Source organism: Macaca fascicularis, chromosome 2 (assembly GCF_037993035.2).
Source record: "Macaca fascicularis isolate 582-1 chromosome 2, T2T-MFA8v1.1".
In the NCBI taxonomy this organism is placed as follows: Eukaryota; Metazoa; Chordata; class Mammalia; order Primates; family Cercopithecidae; genus Macaca; species Macaca fascicularis.
In genome coordinates, this window is record NC_088376.1 from 161,812,638 (window position 1) to 161,835,621 (window position 22,984).

A 22,984-nucleotide genomic window follows, 5' to 3' on the forward strand; every position below is an offset into this window, starting at 1 on the left:
GGAGACATGTGCCATGTTGGTGTGCTGCACCTATTAACTCATCATTTACATTAGGTATATCTCCTAATGCTATCCCTCCCCCCTTCCCACAATAGGACCCAGTGTGTGATGTTCCCCTTCCTGTGTCCAAGTCATCTCATTGTTCAATTCCCACCTATGAGTGAGAATATTCTGTGTTTGGTTTTCTGTTCTTGCGATAGTTTGCTGAGAATGATGGTTTCCAGCCACATCCATGTCCCTACAAAGGACACGAACTCATCCTTTTTTATGGCTGCATAGTATTCCATGGTGTGTATGTGCCACATTTTCTTAATCCAGTCTGTCACTGATGGACATTTGGGTTGATTCCAAGTCTTTGCTATTGTGAATAGTGCCGCAATAAATATACGTGTGCCTGTGTCTTTATAGCAGCATGACTTAAAATCCTTTGGGTATATCCCCAGTAATCGGACGGCTGGGTCAAATGCTATTTCTAGTCCATATCCTTGAGGAATCGCCACACTGTTTTCCACAATGGTTGAACTAGTTTAGAGTCCCACCAACAGTGTAAAAGTATTCCTATTTCTCCACATCCTCTCCAGCACCTGTTGTTTCCTGACTTTTTAATGATTGCCATTCTAACTAGTGTGAGATGGTATCTCATTGTGGTTTTGATTTGCATTTCTCTGATGGTGAGTGATGATGAGCATGTTTTCATGTGTCTGTTGGCTGTATGAATGTCTTCTTTTGAGAAGTGTATGTTCATATCCTTTGCCCACTTTTTGATGGGGTTGTTTGTTTTTTTCTTGTAAATTTGATTGAGTTCTTTATAGGTTCTGGATATTAGCCCTTTGTCAGATGAGTAGATTGCAAAAATTTTCTCCCATTCTGTAGGTTGCCTGTTCACTCTGATGGTAGTTTCTTTTGCTGTGCAGAAGCTCTTTAGTTTAATTAGATCCCATTTGTCAATTTTCACTTTTGTTGCCGTTGCTTTTGGTGTTTTAGACATGAAGTCTTTGCCCATGCCTATGTCCTGAATGGTATTACCTAGGTTTTCTTCTAGGGCTTTTATGGTTTTAGGTCTAACATTTAAGTCTCTAATCCATCTTGAATTAATTTTCATATAAGGAGTAAGGAAAGGATCCAGTTTTAGCTTTCTACTTATGGCTAGCCAATTTTCCCAGCACCATTTATTAAATAGGGAATCCTTTCCCCATTTCTTGTTTTTGTTAGGTTTGTCAAAGATCAGATGGCTGTAGATGTGTGGTATTATTTCTGAGGACTCTGTTCTGTTGCATTGGTCTATATCTCTGTTTTGGTACCAGTACCATGCTGTTTTGGTTACTGTAGCCTTGTAGTATAGTTTGAAGTCAGGTAGCGTGATGCCTCCAGCTTTGTTCTTTTGGCTTAGGATTGTCTTGGCAATGTAGGGTCTTTTTTGGTTCCATATGAACTCTAAAGCAGTTTTTTCCAATTCTGTGAAGAAAGTCATTGGTAGCTTAATGGGGATGGCACTGAATCTATAAATTACCTTGGGCAGTATGGCCATTTTCACAATAGTGATTCTTCCTATTCATGAGCATGATATGTTTTTCCATTTGTTGGTGTCCTCTTTTATTTCACTGAGCAGTGGTTTGTAGTTCTCCTTGAAGAGGTCCTTTACATCCCTTGTAAGTTGGATTCCTAGGTATTTTATTCTCTTTGAAGCTATTGTGAATGGAAGTTCATTCATGATTTGGCTCTCTGTCTGTTACTGGTGTATAAGAATGCTTGTGATTTTTGCACATTGATTTTGTATCCTGAGACTTTCCTGAAGTTGCTTATCAGCTTAAGGAGATTTTGGGCTGAGACAATGGGGTTTTCTAAATATACAATCATGTCATCTGCAAACAGGGACAATTTGACTTCTTCTTTTCCTAACTGAATATCCTTGATTTCTTTCTCTTGCCTGATTGCCCTAGCCAGAACTTCCAACAGTATGTTGAATAGGAGTGGTGAGAGAGGGCATCCTTGTCTTGTGTTAGTTTTCAAAGGAAATGCTTCCAGTTTTTGCCCATTCAGTATGGTATTGGCTGTGGGTTTGTCATAAATAGCTCTTATTATTTTGAGATACGTTCCATCAATACCGAATTTATTGAGAGTTTTTAGCATGAAGGACTGTTGAATTTTGTCAAAGGCCTTTTCTGCATCTATTAGATAATCATATGGTTTTTGTCTTTGGTTCTGTTTATATGCTGGATTACGTTTATTGATTTGTGTATGTTGAACCAGCCTTGCATCCCAGGGATGAAGCCCACTTGATCATGGTGGATAAGCTTTTTGATGTGCCGGTGGATTCGGTTTGCCAGTATTTTATTGAGGATTTTTGCGTCAATGTTCACCAGGAGTATTGCTCTAAAATTCTCTTTTTTTTGTTGTATCTCTGTCAGGCTTGGTATCAGGATGATGTTGGCCTTGTAAAATGAGTTAGGGAGGATTCCCTCTTTTTCTTTTGATTGGAATGGTTTGAGAAGGAATGGCACCAACTCCTCCTTGTACCTCTGGTAGAATTCGGCTGTGAATCCGTCTGGTCCTGGACTTTTTTTGGTTGGTAGGCTATTAATTATTGCCTCAATTTCAGAGCCTGCTATTAGTCTATTCAGGGTTTCAACTTCTTCCTGGTTTAGTCTTGGGAGAGTGTAAGTGTCCAGGAAATTATCCATTTCTTTGAGGTTTTCTACTTTATTTGTATAGAGGTGTTTATAGTATTCTCTGATAGTAGTTTGTATTTCTGTGGGGTGAGTGCTGATATCCCCTTTATCATTTTTTATTGTGTGTATTTGATTCTTCTCTCTTTTCTTCTTTATTAGTCTTGCTAGTGGTCTATCAATTTTGTTGATCTTTTCAAAAAACCAGCTCCTGGATTCATTGATTTTTTGGAGGGTTTTTTCTGTGTCTATCTCCTTCAGTTCTGCTCTGATCTTAGTTATCCTTCTGCTTGCTTTTGAATTTGTTTGCTTTTGCTTCTCTAGTTCTTTTAATTGTGATGTTAGGGTGTCAATTTTAGATCTTTCCTGCTTTCTCTTGTGGGCATTTAGTGCTCTAAATTTCCCTCTACACACTGCTTTAAATGTGTCCCAGAGATTCTGGTATGTTGTATCTTTGTTCTCATTGGTTTCAAAGAACATTTTTATTTCTGCCTTCATTTCGTTATATACCTAATAGTCATTCAGGAGCAGGTTGTTCAGTTTCCATGTAGTTGAGCGGTTTTGATTGAGTTTCTTAGTCCTGAGTTTTAGTTTGATTGCACTGTGGTCTGAGAGACAGTTTGTTATAATTTCTGTTCTTTTACATTTGCTGAGGAGTGCTTTACTTCCAACTATGTGGTCAATTTTGGAATAAGTGCGATGTGGTGCTGAGAAGAATGTATATTCTGTTAATTTGGGGTGGAGAGTTCTATAGATGTCTATTAGGTCTGCTTGGTGCAGAGTTCAGTTCAATTCCTGTATATCCTTGTTAACTTTCTGTCTCGTTGATCTAATGTTGACAGTGGGTGTTGAAGTCTCCCATTATTATTGTATGGGAGTCTAAGTCTCTTTGTAAGTCTCTAGGGACTTGCTTGATGAATCTGGGTGCTCCTGTATGGGGTGCATATATATTTAGGATAGTTAGCTCTTCCTGATGAATTGATCCCTTTACCATTATGTAATGGCCTTCTTTGTCTCTTTTGATCTTTGATGGTTTAAAGTCTGTTTTATCAGAGACTAGGATTGCAACCCCTGGGTTTTTTTGTTTTCCATTTGCTTGGTAGATCTTTCTCCATCCCTTTATTTTGAGCCTGTGTGTGTGTCTGCATATGAGATGGGTCTCCTGAATACAGCAAACTGATGAGTCTTGACTCTTTTCCAATTTGCCAGTCTGTGTCTTTTAATTGGAGCATTTAGTCCATTTACATTTAAGGTTAATATTGTTACATGTGAACTTGATCCTGTCATTATGATATTAGCTGGTTATTTTGCTCGCTAGTTGATGCAGTTTCTTCCTAGCGTTGATGGACATTACATTTTGACATGTTTTTGCAATGACTGGTACCTGTTGTTCCTTTCTATATGTAGTGCTTCCTTCAGGATCTCTTGTAGGGCAGGCCTCGTGGTGACAAAATCTCTAAGCATTTGCTCGTATGTAAAGGATTTTATTTCTCCTTCACTTATGAAACTTAGTTTGACTGGATATGAAATTCTGGGTTGAGAATTCTTTTCTTTAAGAATGTTGAATATTGGCTCCCACTCTCTTCTGGCTTGTAGAGTCTCTGCTGAGAGATCTGCTGTTAGTCTGATGGGCTTCCCTTTGTGTGTAACCCGACCTTTCTGTCTAGCTGCCCTTAAGATTTTTTCCTTCATTTCAACTTTGGTGAGTCTGACAATTATGTGTCTTGGAGTTGCTCTTCTCGAGGAGTATCTTTGTGGCATTCCCTGTGTTTCCTGATTTTGAATGTTGGCCTGCCTTACTAGGTTGAGGAAGTTCTCCTGGATGATATCCTGCAGAGTGTTTTCCAACTTGGTTCCATTTTCCCCGTCACTTTCAGGCACACCAATCAGAAGTAGATTTGGTCTTTTCACATAATCTCATATTTCTTGGAGGCTTCATTCATTTCTTTTCACTCATTTTTCTCTACACTTCTCTTCTTGCTTCATTTCATTCATTTGATCTTCAATCACTGATACTCTTTCTTCCAGTTGATCAAGTCGGTTACTGAAGCTTGTGCATTTGTCATGTAGTTCTCATGTTATGGTTTTCATCTCTATCAGTTCTTTTAAGGTGTTCTCCACATTGATTATTCTAGTTATCCATTCATCCAATCTTTTTTCAAGGTTTTTAATTTCTTTGCGCTGGTTACGTAGTTCCTCCTTTGGCTCTGAGAAGTTTTATCAACTGAAGCCTTCTCTCAACTCATCAAAGTCATTCTCCGTCCAGGTTTGTTCCGTTGCTGGTGATGAGCTGCATTCCTTTGGAGGGGGAGATGCATTCTGATTTTTTGAATTTCCAGCTTTTCTGCACTGCTTTTTCCCTATCTTTGTGGTTTTATCTGCCTTTGGTCTTTGATGATGGTGACGTACTGATGGGGTTTTGGTATGGGTGTCCTTTCTGTTTGTTAGTTTTCCTTCTAACAGTCAGGACCCTCAGCTGCAGGTCTGTTGGAGTTTGCTTGAGGTCCACTCCAGACCCTGTTTGCCTGGGTATCAGCAGCGGAAGCTGCAGAAGATAGAATATTGCTGCACAGTGAGTGTTGCTGTCTGATTCTTGCTCTGGAAGCTTTGTCTCAGGGGTGTACCCTGCCGTGTGAGGTTGAGGTGTCAGTCTGCACCTAGTGGGGGATGTCTCCCAGGGGTCAGGGACTCACTTGAGCAGGCAGTCTGTCCATTCTCAGATCTCAACCTCCATGCTGGGAGATCCACTGCTGTCTTCAATGCTGTCAGACAGGGGCATTTACCTCTGCCGAGTTTTCTGCTGCTTTTTATTTAGCTGTGCCCTGTCCCCAGAGGAGGAGTCTACAGAGGCAGGCAGGCCTCCTTGAGCTGTGGTGGGCTCCACCCAATTCGAGCTTCCAGGTGGCTTTGTTTATCTACTTAAGCCTCAGCAATGGTGGGCACCCCTCCTCCAGCCTTGCTGCTGCCTTACAATTAGATCTCAGACTGCTGTGCTAGCAATGAGGGAGGCTCCCTGGGCGTGGGACCCTCTGGGCCAGGTGTGGGATATAATCTCCCGGTGTGCCATTTGCTAAGAACCTTGGTAAAGTGCAATATTAGGGTGGGAGTTACCCGATTTTGCAGGTGTTGTGTGTCTCAATTACCTTTGGCTAGGAAAAGGAATTCCCTTCCCCCTTGCACTTCCCACGTGAGGCAATGCCTCTCCCTGCTTCAGCTCTTGCTGGTTGGGCTGCATCCGTGGACCAGGACCAACTGTCCGACATGCCACTGTCACCCAGTGAGATGATCCCAGTACCTCAGTTGAAAATGCAGAAATCACCCGTCTTCTGTGTTGCTCACACTGAGAGCTGGAGGCTGGAGCTCTTCCTATTTGGCCATCTTCGGCGCGCCCCACTGTACTATGTTTCTTAAAAGCTGAAGTGCTGTCAGTATTCTGGTAGGCTTGAAAGATTTTGGACAAGAGAAAGCTCAATCTGTTTACCTGTGAGTGTTCTTCAAACATGAGGTCAAACAAAAGTCCCTTCTGCCTCATTCTCTGCAGCCGTGGCCTAGTCTGTGTAGTCACATGCATTTTCTCATTCCGTTTGACCTGTCAGCTGGACCTGAAACAGACCATCCCCATTTTGCATGATTCAGGTATGCAGAAATCCCAGTTACTATGATTTACTTAATAACATGAGTCTTCCCTGCAACACAGTTCAAATTTCAGTTACCAGTGGATATTAACTGTGAGTAACTGCATGAAATTTAAACTTCACTGATAGTTCTTCAAACCACAACCACTGTATAAATAAGAAATGCACATTGTGTTAGGCAGAATAATGCCTCTCATCCCAAAGTTCACATCCTAATTCCTAAAATCTGTGAACTGTTATATTACATGGCAAAAGGGACCTTGTTGATGTGATTAAGTTAGAGATCTTGAGGTGGGGGATTATCCTGGATTATCTGAATGGTTCCATTGTAATCAACAGAGTCTTTATAAAAGGGAAGCAGATGGTCAGAGTCAGGGAAGATACGACAACAGAAACAGAGAAAGATTGCAAAACGCTACACTGCTGGCTTTAAAGTTGGAAGAATGGTCCATGAGCCAAGGAATGCAGGAACCCTCAAAAAATTGGAAAAGGTAAGGAAGTGGATTCTCTTCTAGAACCTTTTGAAGGGATGTAGCCCTGCCAACACATTGACTCTGGCCCAGTTAAGACCATTTTGGACTTCTGCCCTTTAGAACTGCAAGATAATAATTTGAGTTGTTTTGAGCTAGTAAGTTTGTGGAATTGGTAGCAGTAATAGGAAATTCATACATGCATCATGATGAGGACCAGTTACATCACTTCTTCCAAAAGCTGTCTATGATTGGTCATTTCACATCTGTTATTCACTTTACTTACAGATGGCAAAGTGTAGTTGTGTTGATTGCTTGTCTCCCAATGGTAAATCCACCTTCTACAAAAATGGATAATCAAAAGTGGAAGTTGGCTAATAAAGATGAAAGTGTACCAGAGAAGTAAAAAAATGATAATACTGGAAGTGAAATTCAAATTGAACATAAATGGAATTACAGAATAACTACCTTCCTGGGAATGCTGACACTGCTGCTGTTTGAGATATGGTAGAAAAGCAACCTGAGAAACAGTGAAGTCACAATTAACAGAAATTAGGGAAATGGTTGTGACAAAAAGATAAGGATGTCCCAAAGGAAGCGATGCCAACAAAAAACTTCATTAATTTTTAATCTATAACTTTAATTCCATCAAAGTCTCATCAGGATTTTATATTTTTTAGATAGATAATATCTTAAAACTCACCTGAAGAAAAAAATACACAGTCCTATCAAACTTGAGAAATAACAAAGATTTGTATCAGATATTAGGATGTATCACAAAGATATAATAGCTTGATAAGGGGATAGAAATAGACAAGTAAGAGTATTAAAACAGACTAGACTGGGCGTGGTGGCTCACGCCTGTAATACTAGCCCTTTGGGAGGCCGAGGCAGGCAGATCATGAGCTCAGGAGATCGAGACCATCTTGGCTAACACAGTGAAACCCCATCTCTACTAAAAATACAAAAAATTAGCCAGGCGTGGTGGCGGGCTCCTGTAGTCCCAGCTACTCGGGAGGCTGAGGCAGGAGAATGGCGTGAACCCGGGAGGCGGAGCTTGTAGTCAGCCGAGATCACGCCACTGCACTCCAGCCTGGACGACAGAGCGAGACTCCATCTCAAAAAAAAAAAAAAAAACACAAAGAATTTAAGAAACAGACTTATACATATATGAGAAATGATTAAAATGTCATTTCAAATCAGTAGTGAAAGATAGGCTGTTCATAAACAGCGACGTAGTGATAAGAGTATCCATTGGTAAAATATATCAGGTTGGATCTCTATGTCAAATGCTCACAAAATACTCCAGATGGATTAAAAGCCTAAATATTTAAAAAGAAGGCTATGAAAGTAAATTTAAAAATGTGAGAATGTTTATAACTTTATAGAAATAAAAGACTTCTTTAAAACAAAGTTCTAAAATCATAAAGGTAAAAGATAAAACTTGACTACATTATAAAGAAAAATTTTCAGTATGAAAAAGTGACATCAATAAGGTTAAATTGTGAAAGACACTGAACTGTCTAACCCAGGGGCCATGGCACAACAGCAAATTCAGAAGAGATCCATAGCCTACGTAAGGCTGAGTTAGCGAGCGAGGACCATATGGTGCTAACCCCGAGTGAGAGCAAACCACACATTCACCAGTTGTACTTCAGCACATATCAGTGGAAGGTACTCAAGGGTCACAACAGACCAGCCACTGTTACTGAGTCCCAGAGGATCCAGGGAGGAAGACAAGGACCAGCACACCTCCTCCTTTATCATGGGTTAATGTAAGCCTTCTCCTAAACCCAGAAGCCAATCTTGCAGGGAGGAGGAGGGAGAGACTACACAATTCCTAGGAAGACTCCAAGGCAAGGAAAAATCAGTCATAGAAGCTAAGCTACATTTTAAAAATCAACAATAGACAAATGATCTGTAGTGGAGTCTGACTCCATCTTTTGATGTTTGCTGACAAGTTTTGTGCCTCTATTCTCCCACTTCCTCTTCTGTCCACATCTGAGTAAGCTGAGAGGAAATCCGATGCTCCCTTCTTTGGTGCCAGTGGGATTTTCAAACCATGCAAACCCCATGCTGCAATCCCTGGCCCACCTTCTGACCACAATAAAAACCCAGTCTCTTCCTTGTTTTCTCACGTTGGCTTGCTCTCTGCAGAAAGCCTCACTGAGGAATAAACCTTTTCATATCAGAAAAATTCCAATTAAAACAATAAGATGCCATTTTCATCTTTAACAGTGTGAAAAAATAAAAATATTTGAAAATAGGTGAAGATGAAAGGAAACTAATTTTTATACACTGGTAGGAGAATAATTTAGTCAACATCTATTTAAATTGAACGAGCATGCCGTTTAATTCAGCAATTCCACTTGACATTAACATCTTAAGCACTTGCACATACGGAAAACACATGTGCAAATGTTCACTGCAGTCGTGTTTGTAATATCAAGAGACTGGAAAATATCTAAATACTAGTAAAAGAGTGGTAACAAGTTATGGTTTATTGACACCTTGGGATAATATAAGTGAGTTAAAAAGAATGAATTATAGGTACTGACATAGAACGATCTGAGACATAGTAGAGACATGAATAAGCACGTTGCAGCATAGAAAAATATTTAGAAGGAAACACAGCAAACTATAACTTGTTAATTTTGATGAGTAGGAGGTAACCAAAGGAAATACTCACTTGATCTTGTCTAAATTTATCATATGATTATTACAGTATGCATTTATGTATTATTTGTGCAATTAAAACACATTTCAAAAAAATGTTTAAATAATGGTTGGATTCCCAAACCAGCTCACGAGACCATTGTTTAAGCTGCAAAGCAACTGTCCATTTGCTATGAAAGGTAGAAGACAATGCCATTGAAGTACAGGTAATACAGCAAGATTGGAAATATTTTATTTTTGTAATTTTATTTTGGAATAATTTAAAACCTAGGTGAAAGTTTGAAGAATAGTACCAAGAATCCCAATCAAGTCAGAAATCACCACTCAGGTTTTGTTAATTTCTCCAGTTATGTCATTTATAGCAAAAGGGTCCAATCCAAGACCAAGAGTTGCACCTAGTTGTCATGACCGTATAGTCTCTTTAAATCCGGAACACGTCTTTCCCTGACTTTTAGGACACTGAAAATGTTTAATAGAGGGCAGATATTTTATAGAATGTCATTCAATTTGTTTTTGTTTATTGCCTCATGATTAGACCTTGATCCTGCATTTTTGGCAGGAATATTGCAGAGGTGTTGTGGGTTCTCACTCACTGCATCCTGTCAGGTTGCACATGATGATTTGTTCCCTTGCTGGTGGTGATAACTTTGATAACTTGATTAAGGTGGTGTCTGCCATGTTTCTCTAGTTATATTTTTCTTTATGATTAGGAAATGTTTTTTGTGAAGATACTTTGACTGTGGAAATATCCTCTTCCTCTGTCCCACTTTACCTCACTAGTTTTAGCATCCACTGGTATTTGTTGACCAAGTCATTACGATAATGGTTGCCAAATGGTAATTTTAAAATTCCATCTACATTTATTTATTTGTTGATATTCTATTGTAAGGAAGAGTTTTCGCTTTCTGCTTTTATTTATATCAATGTGGGCTAGTGGGTACTTACTAAATTTCTGTTATGACATGTTATGCTTTTTCTTTTTTCTTTTCTTTTTGTTATTATTATTATGATTATTATTATTTTGGGTAGAGACAGGGTCTTGCTATGTTACCCAGGCTGGTCTCGAATTTTTGGTCTCAAGCAATCCTCCCTCCTTGGCCTCCCAAAGTGCTGGGATTATAGGCATGAGCCACTGCACCTGGCCTTGATGCTCAAATTATACCTGATTTGTCCTGTGTAGCCTTTAAGGTAGCTGCTGTGTCCTTTTGACATGTCCCTATTCTTTGAATACTTTATTTTCTGACACAAAAATGTTCTAACCTTAAAATCAGACATTTCTTCAGAGAACTCCAGTTCCTTTTAGCAGAGAATAGTAATTGGAAATCAATATCCAGGCACTAGTTGTGCTCATTGCTCCAGGGGGTGAGGGGCTTGCTCCCTGTCTTCTTGGTGTGCAGAATTAGGAAATATATATGTACTATGCAGGCACATGTGCACACACACATCTTTATTATCACATATGTATGTAAAGTATGTAGCGATACCCATCTATATTTGTATACATTATATACACACTTTATATATATGTAAAAATTTACACTGATACTTCCAATTGTAATCTAATACTCTAGGGTTTATTCTAGCTTTCCCTTTTAATTTTTCCTTTCTTTGTTCTCCATCAGTGAGAAACCTGGCTCCCATAGTATCAGTATTCTTGTTAATTGTTCAATGCCCTGTATGTAGCCAACCTCCTGACCCCACTGGGCTGCCTTCTGCCCTGTTCCAATGCCAACATCACACACCATCACTGACCACTGAAGGGTTGACCCTGCCACTTCACTCCAGTGCTGTCTTTTGTGGGCTGTTTCCTTTTCACCCTACTCCAATGCAGTCTTTGTATGGCGATGCCATCACCAACCTTTTTGAGTGTGGCTGACTTTTGGAGTGAATGAATGAAAGGAAAGAAAGGAGGAAGGAAGGGAGGAGAGGAAAGGGCAGCAGGGAACAGAGGGAGGGAGGGGGTGAGGAAGAAACAGGAAGGAAGGGAAGGAGGAAGAAAGGAAGTCGAAACAGTATTTCAGATATTGAATGCAAGTATCTGAAGCTTGAGTTATTGTAATTGAAAAATAAGGTAAATGGATCCCCTTGAAGAAATTCTGAGAGAGAAAAATTCTGAAAAGGACTTTGTATTTTAAAGTGTCAGTATGCATATTTGTATTTTTAATCAACAAGTTTTTTAGCCTAGAGTTGGTTGGCTGTTTTTTTCCATTTTTATATGGAACTAAAATTAGGAAAAAAATTGTGGTGGGGAAATTTTCCTGAGATTAAATTAGACAGGATTTGGAAGAATAAAGTCAGTTGTTTACAGCCAGAGTATAGATAAATATGGGGAAAGTGCCTGGAGAGGAATTAACTATGCTAATGAAAGCCAGGGGTGCAGGAGAGCACACTCTCCGAGAACTGTTGGAGGTCTTGAGTTAATGAATGTTTATCATAACTACTAAGAGCTGGAATAAGCCCATAGTAGCTTAATTTTTCTGCCTGGATGGGGACAAAGCCTGAGCTGAAAAGAAGTGAGGAAGTAAGGTCTGCATGTTAAGTTTGTAGGCACATCTTATCCACCTTGGTTTCATTTGATGCATTATTAACAAATTATTTTTACTTGTACTTCACTGAAGGTGAACTTCAATCAACATCGTCAAAAGTTGTTGTCTTTAAATTCTTCCAACAAAAAGTAACACATTTCCTCAAATTGATGGAGATTTTGAATGGCTATTGGGTTAATAAATTCTAGCAAAACGTGTGAGTTTTGGGAAGTTGTATTTGATAGATTTGCTGTACATTGCTCTCCCACCCCCTCCCTGCCTTTTGAAAACAATTACACTTTGCAAAACCATAGTTCATAGTGTTATAAATGGGTCTTACCTCTGTCCATATGTAATCTTGGCAAAAATCATTAGTGCATGACATCATGACATAAGAGAGCATCTATGTACAAACATATACAATTTTATTGATATCTCTACAGACTACAAGAATTTTGTTAAGTATAGTCACAATTGCTGAGTGCAACAGAAAAATAGTAATTTGTCATTTTCTGAAAAGATGCAAAAATTCTGAAGATGAAAGAAAGATACATCAATGATGTCATCTGTTTCTTATTTCCTAGAATAAAACATCACATAATTAAGTACTAAAAATTATAGGTTATTAGAGATTCTGATCCTGTGTACAATTGTCCAAAACCACCACCTAGTTTATTTTCTGGCTTTGCGGTCAAGAAGGGTGGGCCAACAGCAGAGGGAAAGCAGTATGAGGGCGATAACTCTGAGTTTCTTCTCAGTATGCGTTACTGCCTTTGATAGGCTGGATTTTCCTTTTTTGAAGGTGTAAGCACTCTTTCAGGGCACTGGATGTCATACAGGAAGTTACAGGTATTCTTTTCCTTTAAACATATGTCCAAACTAAGCAAATAAATCCAAGTGGCCCTGGGAGCTTTTGATATAACAATCAAAAAGGAAGATTTGTTCTTCCTTTTTGCTAAGACCAAGTCCAGTGAAATATACCTACAACAGAACAGGTACCTGGTACCTATGTCTCCTCCAGAAGAAGAATGAATAATAAATTTGGACCTAATTTAGCAAATGATTGTTTTGAGAATTTCCACTGTCTAAATATGAAGAATTAGTTTTCCACTTAGCTTTATATGCTGTTGTATGTACTGTGCTACTTCTGGTAACTTGTGATGTCACATGTGTAAGACAGTTGGAAAAAAAAAAAACCTAGACCTTTTAATTGGAATAATTGATGGACAAGTCACATAGGAGACTATCACAAAGACGGTTATTAAGAGTTAATGGGGCATTGCCTGGTCAGAAATTCCCAAATACTTTTGTTCTTTGAGACATCCAGAATAAATACCATTACAATATCTTACATTTTGCCTTCCCTGACCACTCAGAACTGGGGCTGGAGCACCAGCCAAGGCAAACAAACAAGTTTTCCTTAGTTGGCCATAAAGCAGTGATAATCACCTTTGGCTGGATATTAGAACCACCTTGGAGCTTTCACAAATATTGGTATCTGGTTCCCACTCCAAACGATTTTAATATAATTGGGAATTTTAAAATTTCCTGAGGTGATTCTTATGTAGAGCCAAGGTTGAGAATCACTCCTCTAGATAAATATGGAAATCAAAGCATCTGTGTATCTGATTCCTTAAAGCCTCTTTCACTTCACTGTGGCTCCCATGTCCTTCCTCACCACAATCTTCTTGCACCAAATTGGTACTTCCTCCTCCTTTTCTGAGACAGACCTTACCTATTCTACATTTCATGCTTTCAGGGCTATGTTGTCTGCAAATACACACACTAAACTTGTTATGTTAACAACTATGTTCCCTGGAATGGTGCATATTAGAGGTACTGCTCAAACCAGGTACACCACAAGTATTTCTGGCACCCAGGACAGTGTGCATGTGAAATAGTACCCAGCCAAAAATGGCACCCAGCCAAAAATGGAGTTGCGTGACAGAGGACAGAGGTGAAGAAGCTGTGAAAGCTACCACATTTCTCCTGACACAGAGACCAAGACCTGATACGTTTTGACTTCTTTTTTTTTTTTTTCTGCGACGGAGTCTCGCTCTGTCGCCCAGGCTGGAGTGCAGTGGCCGGATCTCAGCTCACTGCAAGCTCCGCCTCCCGGGTTTATGCCATTCTCCTGCCTCAGCCTCCCGAGTAGCTGGGACTACAGGCGCCCGCCACCTCGCCCGGCTAGTTTTTTTGTATTTTTTAGTAGAGACGGGGTTTCACTGTATTAGCCAGGATAGTCTCGATCTCCTGACCTCGTGATCCGCCCATCTCGGCCTCCCAAAGTGCTGGGATTACAGGCTTGAGCCACCGTGCCCGGCCACGTTTTGACTTCTTTTGGCATTGCCCTGTGTGAGCCAACATGGTCAGGTTACAGTTCTTTTTTCTCATAGCAGGGTGTAATCACACAGATATACTCCCAGTTTGTCCCAATGATCCTAAGCCAAGGAGAGGATGTTTAGCTTACTTTTCTAGATTGGCTTCATTTTTCCCTTCTGCTTGAACGTAAGAGTCTATTTTAATCTTCAACCAATCTTAGGCCTAATCTGATTCTTTTTTCTCTCAAAGTCATGGTGATCCCTTCATGTAGATAAACTATAGATGGTACCTTTAAAACTGGTACATTGGTCACATAAAAAGGGACTCCAACAGTAAACTTTTTCCTTTCAGATCCCTAAAAACTTTGAGGGAAAATAGTTGGATTTTGATTTATTAATTTGAGAATCACTTTCAAAAGATTTGAAAGACTTATCTTTGTGACTGAATCACTGGAAAACATCTCATTCAGTTCTGTCACTGTCCTTCCAAAGTCCCATCGGACAATGATCTTGACAGTGATTGGGGCCCTAAAGTCTGGGGCTCAGTGAAGTGTAAGAAGCAAAGTCAGTAGTACTGCTTTTGTAGGCGATTAAAACCAATGAGGAATCAATCATCCCTCCCTCCAAACTCCAAGATTAATGGATGATTTCAAGGTAGGGATTATTGCTCATGTTATTATCAGAGAAGTACTTCTAGCTTCTCATAGATGAATAAATTAAAAGGCCCATTTTCTGCTGTAACACTAAAAAGGCCTTATCTTTTGAGGAAGTCATAGGGAGACAAGGTCAACTTGTTGGGACTGTGGTTTGCAAGCCTTATCTTCTGATATCGCTTTAGCAGATAAAGTGTAATTTTGATGGTAACTAAGGCTCAGAGTCACTTTCTGTATCATTTTCCACGTTACTAGGAGTATTTTTCTTATGTTCCAGAATAGAAGAAAGATAGGAAAGATGAGACTATGCAAAGGATTACATGGATCAACAGTACTCATTTTCCAAAGGTGAGGATAAGATGATGATGGTAGTGGTGGCGATGTGTGTGTGTGTGTGCACGCACGCTAAGGTCAGTGCAACAGAACAGAAATGTTCAAAGAGAAAAATCACATCCACATTAGATTCTTCTTATTGCTGTCTCTTTGAATTATAAAAATAATTTTGATACAGTAAAACCTCATTAATTTGGATTCCACTAACCAGGAGTTTGTGAGATGAAGTACCCTTACGTTAAGGAAGGGCTTATAAAAACAATTTTGAAAGACACGTTTAAACTACTTCAAAGAGCCTTTTCTTTTCAAGCATTTTAGAAGCACCTGTTTACTTCCAATTGGTGTGCTAATTATAAACTTTTGATCTATTCAGTGAGACCAAAGTTTTAAGCACTTCTACAGTGAAATACTATAATGTCCTTTTTGATATTTTCTCTATGTGCCTTAAAATATTCTGTAGTTGTTATTTTTCACTGATTCCTATACGCTTTCTTCAAAATTGTATGTTATTGCATATGAACCACACATGTAATTTTGGGTATAATAATTTATCTTGCGAAGACATTGTATACTTATTGTACAGTTTTATACAACATATATTACATATTCACACAATCTACCTCTTTATATGATGTAGAATAGTGGCTATAAACTGGGAGCACTTTTGGCCATGACATTTCGATTGTCATTACTAGGAGGTTCCTACTGGCATCTAGTAGACAGAGGCCAGGGATGTTGCTAAAATCCTGCAATACACAGGACAGTTCCCCACAATAAAGACTTTCAGCTAATAGTGCCGCTATTGAGAAATCCCGATGTAGATCAAGTTAAAACAAGTTAAATCTTATTGAGGGCTTCAGAGATACTCATCAAAGGTACTGCTACTTTGGACTGAATTTCATTATTTCTAAAATAAACTAATTTTTTACTCTTTTAGGTTTTTTTTTAAAATACAGAAATGATAAAGTATTTGTTCTGAAAATCAGAAAACTAAGTCTTTGAAACTGGTGGTACAAATAATACATTGCAATTTGGCCACTAGTGTTTTCTAGATCCTAATCTTAAGTTTCTTTAATATTTTTAACATATAATTTTATAATTCTATACATTATACAGTCATGTAATATCTGTGTTTCCAAGCTGGATTCTGTTACCATAAGGCTGTTCACAGGAGTCTGGGAGATTCACAGAGAGGCTTTTTTAACAAGAGGATTCAAGGACTCTGAGAAATGCTGTCCTAGTGTATGTTATCTTAACTCTTTCACTCATCTTTGTTTTCTCAAAATTACTGAGAACATTGTACCACTAGAAACATTTGCTAGAAAGTACAACTTCTGGCAAAAAATTAGACTATAAAGGAAATAAAAATACTGTTTTTTTGGCTAATAAAATAACCTGAAATTCAGGAAAATTGTGAAGTCTTAACACAAATGTAAATCCAGTGAGACCTTGATTAACAAAAATGCAATAAGCCAAAACCATAATTAAAATTTTTTTTGAATAAACAACATATTACAGGATGGGTCCTGGAATATGTATATATACATTCCTATAACTTTTGACTTCCAGAATCATGTGAAATGGTAGTGTCTATTTGGTTTTGATTCTGGTGCTTTTCTGGTGAGTTACAATAGATACCTTGTATCATGTTAAGGATATTCTTTATTCCAACTTTAAAAGAGTTTTTAATAAGGGACAGGTGTTTGGCATCTATTGACATAATCTGGTGGCTTATATTATTTGACCCAGTGACAAAAACATTGATTTTGTATCATTAAACTCTTTATGTATTTCTGTTGTCAATAATGATGACTGAGGCCAAGATAGCAAACACATCACTATATTTTATAAAGATTTCCAGTGGTAAATATCAAACCGAAAGGTATTTTCTAATGAAAGCCCTTGTAAATCAGAAATGTCATAAATCAGAATCCCTTTCCCAAAACATTAACTGAGGTTTTACTGAATCACACTAAAGAGAATGACCAGTTTGGTTATCTGGTTTGGTTTGTGAATGTCAGGCTGCAAGAGCACCTTTCGATTGCAGGCCCTACTGGGTTTGAACAGTAATATACTGTGTAACTGGCAGACAAGGATACAAATGAAGCTTTTAAAATATATCACTTTAGAAACTGAAATTGGGGTGTGTGAAATTTCCCTTTTTGTGAAGTCAGTTCTCATAGCTAACTATTATTCCTATAGATTCCCCAAACCTACTACCAACTCCCCTATAGAGTACAAGCCAGGCTGAAGAAAATGCTTTGAGGTGACCCAACCCTGCATGGTTTGTGCTAAAAACAGCAACCCATTCTGAAGGTGATAGAAATGAAAATAATTGTGTTGGGAATAATTTACTATACTGGCAATATTTGATTATGACAGAACTGTGAATGATGTAAAACATGGAGAGAGAACATTAATCAGACTCTTGCCATAAGAATTCAATAATGTTCTAGTAAAATGATGAGGAGAAAACTCTGGGTTCTTGTTTTGTTTTGTTTTCCTTTTCAGTTGGGTATGGCAAATATATTTGAAATGCACTGACATCTTCAAATGCAGATTTTTTAAATTGTTGAGTGTGGCCCAATTGATAGAAATAGTTTACCATGAATCTTTTTTTTTCTTCTATCACAACATGCTTTTTTTTTTCTTTTCCTCTTAAGATGTTAATTTATCATGCAAAGATTTGTTTTCATTAAGTGCATTAATGCTTTTGTTTGTACAGGAATTTTCAAATCAAGAGGACTCCCCGTAGTTCCTAAATATAAATCCTTATCGAATGACATGCCAAGATGATAGCTCCATTCCACATGGGAAAAGGCAAATTCAGCCATATCTTGGGATTTTAACCAGGGCTCCAGCCTTTGGGTTGTACAGCGTCTCTGATACATCTCCTTTATGATAATTTCAGATTGACTGTAAATGGAACATTTTGTAGAAGAAACTGGCTTCTAGCAGTTGAATAGTGATGCTGGGAATAAATTTGGTTTCCCTGAATATGGTTTCTCAAAGCAGTCACAGCTTCTTTAGAAGTTAGAATTGGTACCACTTCTTATCCTTGTATTTCAGCATTAACTGCAAAGAAAAAAATAGCCACCATAAGATGCTAAAATACTTTAAAAGTGCTATTTAAAGCAAGGCCTTTTTGAGCTAATCATGCAAATCTAATCTCAAAACTTATAATCAAACTGAATGGCTTCTTTTATTTTGTGAAATAAAGTGCATATGAGAAAGATTTTAAAAATAAGCTGTAAAGACTCAGCTGATAGAAGATGATTTTTCATGACTGAGACAAAATGGAGGATGTGGATCCCAGATGTATGAGAATCAATGGATAATTTTCTTTATCCCCTAAGGTAAATAAGTATCGATACCTTAAAGTATTTAAAAACAAACAAACAAACAAAAAACCTTTTCTCTCCCAAGCATTGGGGGAATTATAATACTTAGAAGAGATCCAGGCTACCATGATTCTCATATAGGATTACTTATGTGGATCTCTGTTTAAGCGTTCTTGTTCAGAGCCTAAATGCTTAAAGTTACTCCTGTATGAAGATGTCTGTATTTACTTAGGCAGTTTACCTCATGTGCATGTTTGGAAAATGCTTCTGCACTGGTCATCATGCCTGCAGTTTTCTCTTCCAGCTCTCCTAGCCTCTGTCCTCTTTCATCAAGTGCGATTCGTGCACGGGTCAGCTCTCCCATCACCCCTCCAGCAGCGCCTTTCATCCCTTCTATACTACCTGGTCCAGGAATGTGTTGCGCAAGGCTGCGGGATGCTTTTCCTGCTGAAGCTTCCCCAACTGAGAATATAAGCAATAGCAATTTAAAACATTTTGTCAGTAATTCAAACAGTCAAGCTTGTCACCAAGACAAAGAACTAACATTACATTCTACTGTCATAATTCTCATTAAAAGAGCATCATATATGTGTTTGGAGATGTTAGCACTTAAGAAAAATGCTAAGAAAGAGACAGTGAGATACATTGTTATCATAGGCCTTTTGTATGTGTGTGTGTTCCATACAATATGGCATAATTGCATTTCTTGATGCTGAATTGGAATATTCACATATGTGACTTCATATTTAAGCCATATTAATGTCTCTTCCAAGCTTAGACCTGATCATTTGCTTAAATTTCTGCCTAAGTTTTTATTTCAGACTTCTCTGTTCACCTTCATATATAAGCCTTTCTAGGCCTCAGGTTCTCTTCCTCTCTCTTTCTATCTCTCTCTCTCTCCGTAAACACTGAAAAATGGGGTATATGAATATATGAATGATGGTTACATATGTTAAAAATTTGACTTATAAAACAAACATAACATTTACCCATATAAGTTACATATGTTAAAAATTTGTGGCTGGGCACAGTGGCTCACGCCTGTAATCCCAACACTTTGGGAGGCTGAAGCAGGCAGATCACTTGAGGTCAGGAATTCCAGACCATCCTGGCCAACATGGTGAAACCCTGTCTCTACTAAAAATACAAAATTAGCTGGGAGTGGTAACATGTGCCTGTAGTCCCAGCTACTTAGGAGACTGAGGCACGAGAATCTCTTGAACCAGGGAGGTGGAGGTTGTGAGCCGAGACCATGCCACTGCACTCCAGCCTGGGTGACAGAGTGAGACTTTGTCTCAAAAAAAAAAAAAAAAAAAAATGTGATTTCTAAAAGACTAAAAGAATTTCTCAGTCACCTACAAAGCTCAGTTTTATTCAATTTCAATGAAGTGAAAAAAAATTTCTATCGACAGGGTCTTGCTATGTTGCCCAGGCCTGACTCGAATTCATGGCATCAAGAAATCCTCCCACCTCAGCCTCCCAAGTAGCTGGGACTACAAGTGCATACCACCACAGCAGCGCTCAATAAAGAAAAATATTTTTTAATTGAAAAACAGCTATCAAAAATTAGCCAAGCATAGAAGTATGTGCCTGTAGTCCTAGCTACCCAGGCGGTTGAGGCAGGAGGATCACTTGAGCCCAGGAGTTTGAGGCTGCAGTGAGTTATGATTGTGCCACTTTACTCCAAAGCCTGGGCAACCAAGTGAGATTCTGTCTTTTAAATTTTTTTTTTTTTTAAGAAAAATACAGCTATTTTGGCAGAAATTTAGTTAGAATTCCCAAGGATGTAATACTGGAATGGATTCTAGATTTTTTTTTTAATAAGAGTTGATGGAATCTAATTTTTTAAAAATAAGAGCCTTATTGAGATATAATTCACATAACATTTATCCATTTAAAGTGTACAATTCACTTGTTTTTAGTGTATTCACAAAGTTGTAGGACCATCACCACTATCTGATTGCAGAACACATACGTTACTCCAAAAAGAAACCCCATGCTCATTGGCAGCCACTCCCTGTTCCTTCCTTGCCTCAGCCCCTGGCAATCATTAATCTACTTTCAGTCTCTCTGAATTCTAGACCTTTTATATAAATGGAATCATACAATATGTGACCTTTTTTTGTCTGGCTTCTTTCACTTAGCAAGATGTTTTCAAGGTTATCCATGTTGTACCATGTATCAGTACTTCATTCCTTTTCATGGCCAAATAATATTCTATTGTATGAAGGGACCTAGATGTTTTTGCATAGTTAAAAGTTCCAGAGAAAGAGAATTTTGATCTATTCTACCAAATGATGGTAGGATATTCTGGAAAATATATTCATACCTTCTCTCTGAAAATTTTCCCTAGTATCTTCCTATTATTTAAAAATCTACCAGTAAGGCTGGGCGCTGTGGCTCATGCCTGTAATCCCAGCACTTTGGAAGGGTGAGGTGGGCAGATCACCTGAGGTCAGGAGTTCGAGACCAACCTAGCCAACATAGCAAAACCTCGTCTCTACTAAAAACGCAAAAATTAGCCCAGCATGGTGGGCTCCTGTAATCCCAGCTACTTGGGAGGCTGAGGCAGGAGAATCGCTTGAAGCTGGGAGGCAGAGGTTTCAGTGAGCCGAGATCAGGCCACTGCACTCCAGCCTGGGTGACAGAGCAAGACTCTGTCTCAAATAAATAAATAAATAAATAATCTACCAGCGAGACTTTGATAAACAGTAATACTTTTCGATTTTGTTTATCAAAGTCTCACTGGTAGATTTTTTAAGTAATTTATTCTGTAGGATTGATAAATCTTACATTCTGAATAAGGAATCTGTTTTCCAGCAGTGGTTAAAGTCAGGCAGATTCAAAAATCTTTTTTCTAGACTTTTTTGAATACCTTCACATTGCCATGCAGGTATGATCTACTTGTAAATGAGATATTTATTAACTTGCTCATTATTTGTATGAATTATATATATCATTTTTGTTACACAATTTCCTAATATGAAGTGACCACTTTTTTCATGTTTGGTAAACGCAAATAATTTTTCTGGTACAGAAGGAAACAAATATTCAAACTTTAAGAAGCAAAAAATATGTAGTCTAGAATTTGAGATCACATATTACATTAAGTTATACACGCACATACACATACACAGAAACATGTCTTCTATTTTGCAATACATTTTTACAATCAGGAATTTACTCACAGAGCTCTTCTCTGTCAAATGTTTGTCCACTTCCACCAAACAGTCCCTTAAGAAAGCCTCTGTTTTGAGCTTCTGGTGTCTCTATGGGAGTAAACAAATCTCCTAGCATGTCCTGTATCAAATTCAAAGAAAAAAGCATTAAAAAATCAATTAATATACAAAAAGGTAACACTGTGGTATATTAGGAGACATCATGAAAAAAAAAACAGTGTGCTTTTCATGTATTTTCATGGTGATTTTTGCTGTGCTCACAGTTCTCCCTCTGGCATTTCTTTTATTCCTCCCCTTCTATAGTAACAAACATTCTAAAATTTTCCTTTATCTGTCCTCTTCTTCCCTCCACCAAAGTATGGGAAGCTAGTATATCTACCCTAGGATTAATTTCCACCTGTGCTCAATAATTACCACTAGACTTCTGATCCCTTTTCAGTCACTATAGCCTCTTTTTTATCCTGGTACCCTTCCCTGAACCAAGCATAGACTGCCCTATGAAATAGGAAAGCTTTGGTGGTATGTGGAAGGTTGGATCTATTTTTGTAGGAGTACAAAATTATAAAATGATTAAAGATAATTTAAATGAGTCAAAATAGGCAGCTACTGTATAGGGTGAAGTACAATTGTTTTCAATATTTGGTGAGCTTTACAATGACTAGAGAAATGCTTGTTAGAAATGCACATATCTAGGCTGCATTCCACATATATGAAATCAGAATCTACATAGATGTACTCTCATTATCTATATTTTTACCAGACTTGCAAGGTTCTTAACCAGAGTTTAAGAACCATCAGTGTGGAGAAAGGAACTTAGACTGAGTCAGGAGATCTGTGACCTAATATTGGTTTCCTACAAACTTCCAGTATGATTTTAACTTCATCAGCTCCCCTTACCTCTACTGAGACTTGTGCTCCTCCTCCTGAAGCCCTTCTCTTTGGAAATGGCACCATCATCTATTTGGTTCCCCAAGCCAGAAACCGAGAAATGACTAATTCCTTCCTTTCCTTCACTCCTATATCTAATAACCCTAAATCCAACTGATTACACTTTATAGCTATTGAATCTGCTAACTTTTCTCCATCCTCATGCTTCCTGAAAACCAACTGCCATACTAACCAGAATATTTATTTTAATAAACAAATCTGCTAAAACTTTTTAATGACTTACCACTGCCCTTGGGT

At 38.2% G+C, this 22,984-nt stretch overlaps 1 protein-coding gene across 6 annotated transcripts in view; it reads right to left on the reverse strand.

The window, feature by feature from the left end:
• Positions 1-17,438: 17,438 nt before the first annotated feature.
• The window catches only part of STXBP5L (syntaxin binding protein 5L), a 478,212-nt gene continuing 472,666 nt past the window's right edge, over positions 17,439-22,984 (reverse strand). For all 6 annotated transcript variants that reach the window (XM_005548039.4, XM_005548040.4, XM_074033375.1 and 3 more), the window contains 3 exons: positions 21,809-21,920; positions 18,862-19,082; positions 17,439-18,354 (listed from right to left, as the gene is read on the reverse strand). In XM_005548039.4, the coding sequence (XP_005548096.1) occupies positions 18,313-18,354; positions 18,862-19,082; positions 21,809-21,920 (375 nt within the window). In that variant the 3' untranslated portion in view covers positions 17,439-18,312. The remainder of the gene's footprint in view (positions 18,355-18,861; positions 19,083-21,808; positions 21,921-22,984) is intronic.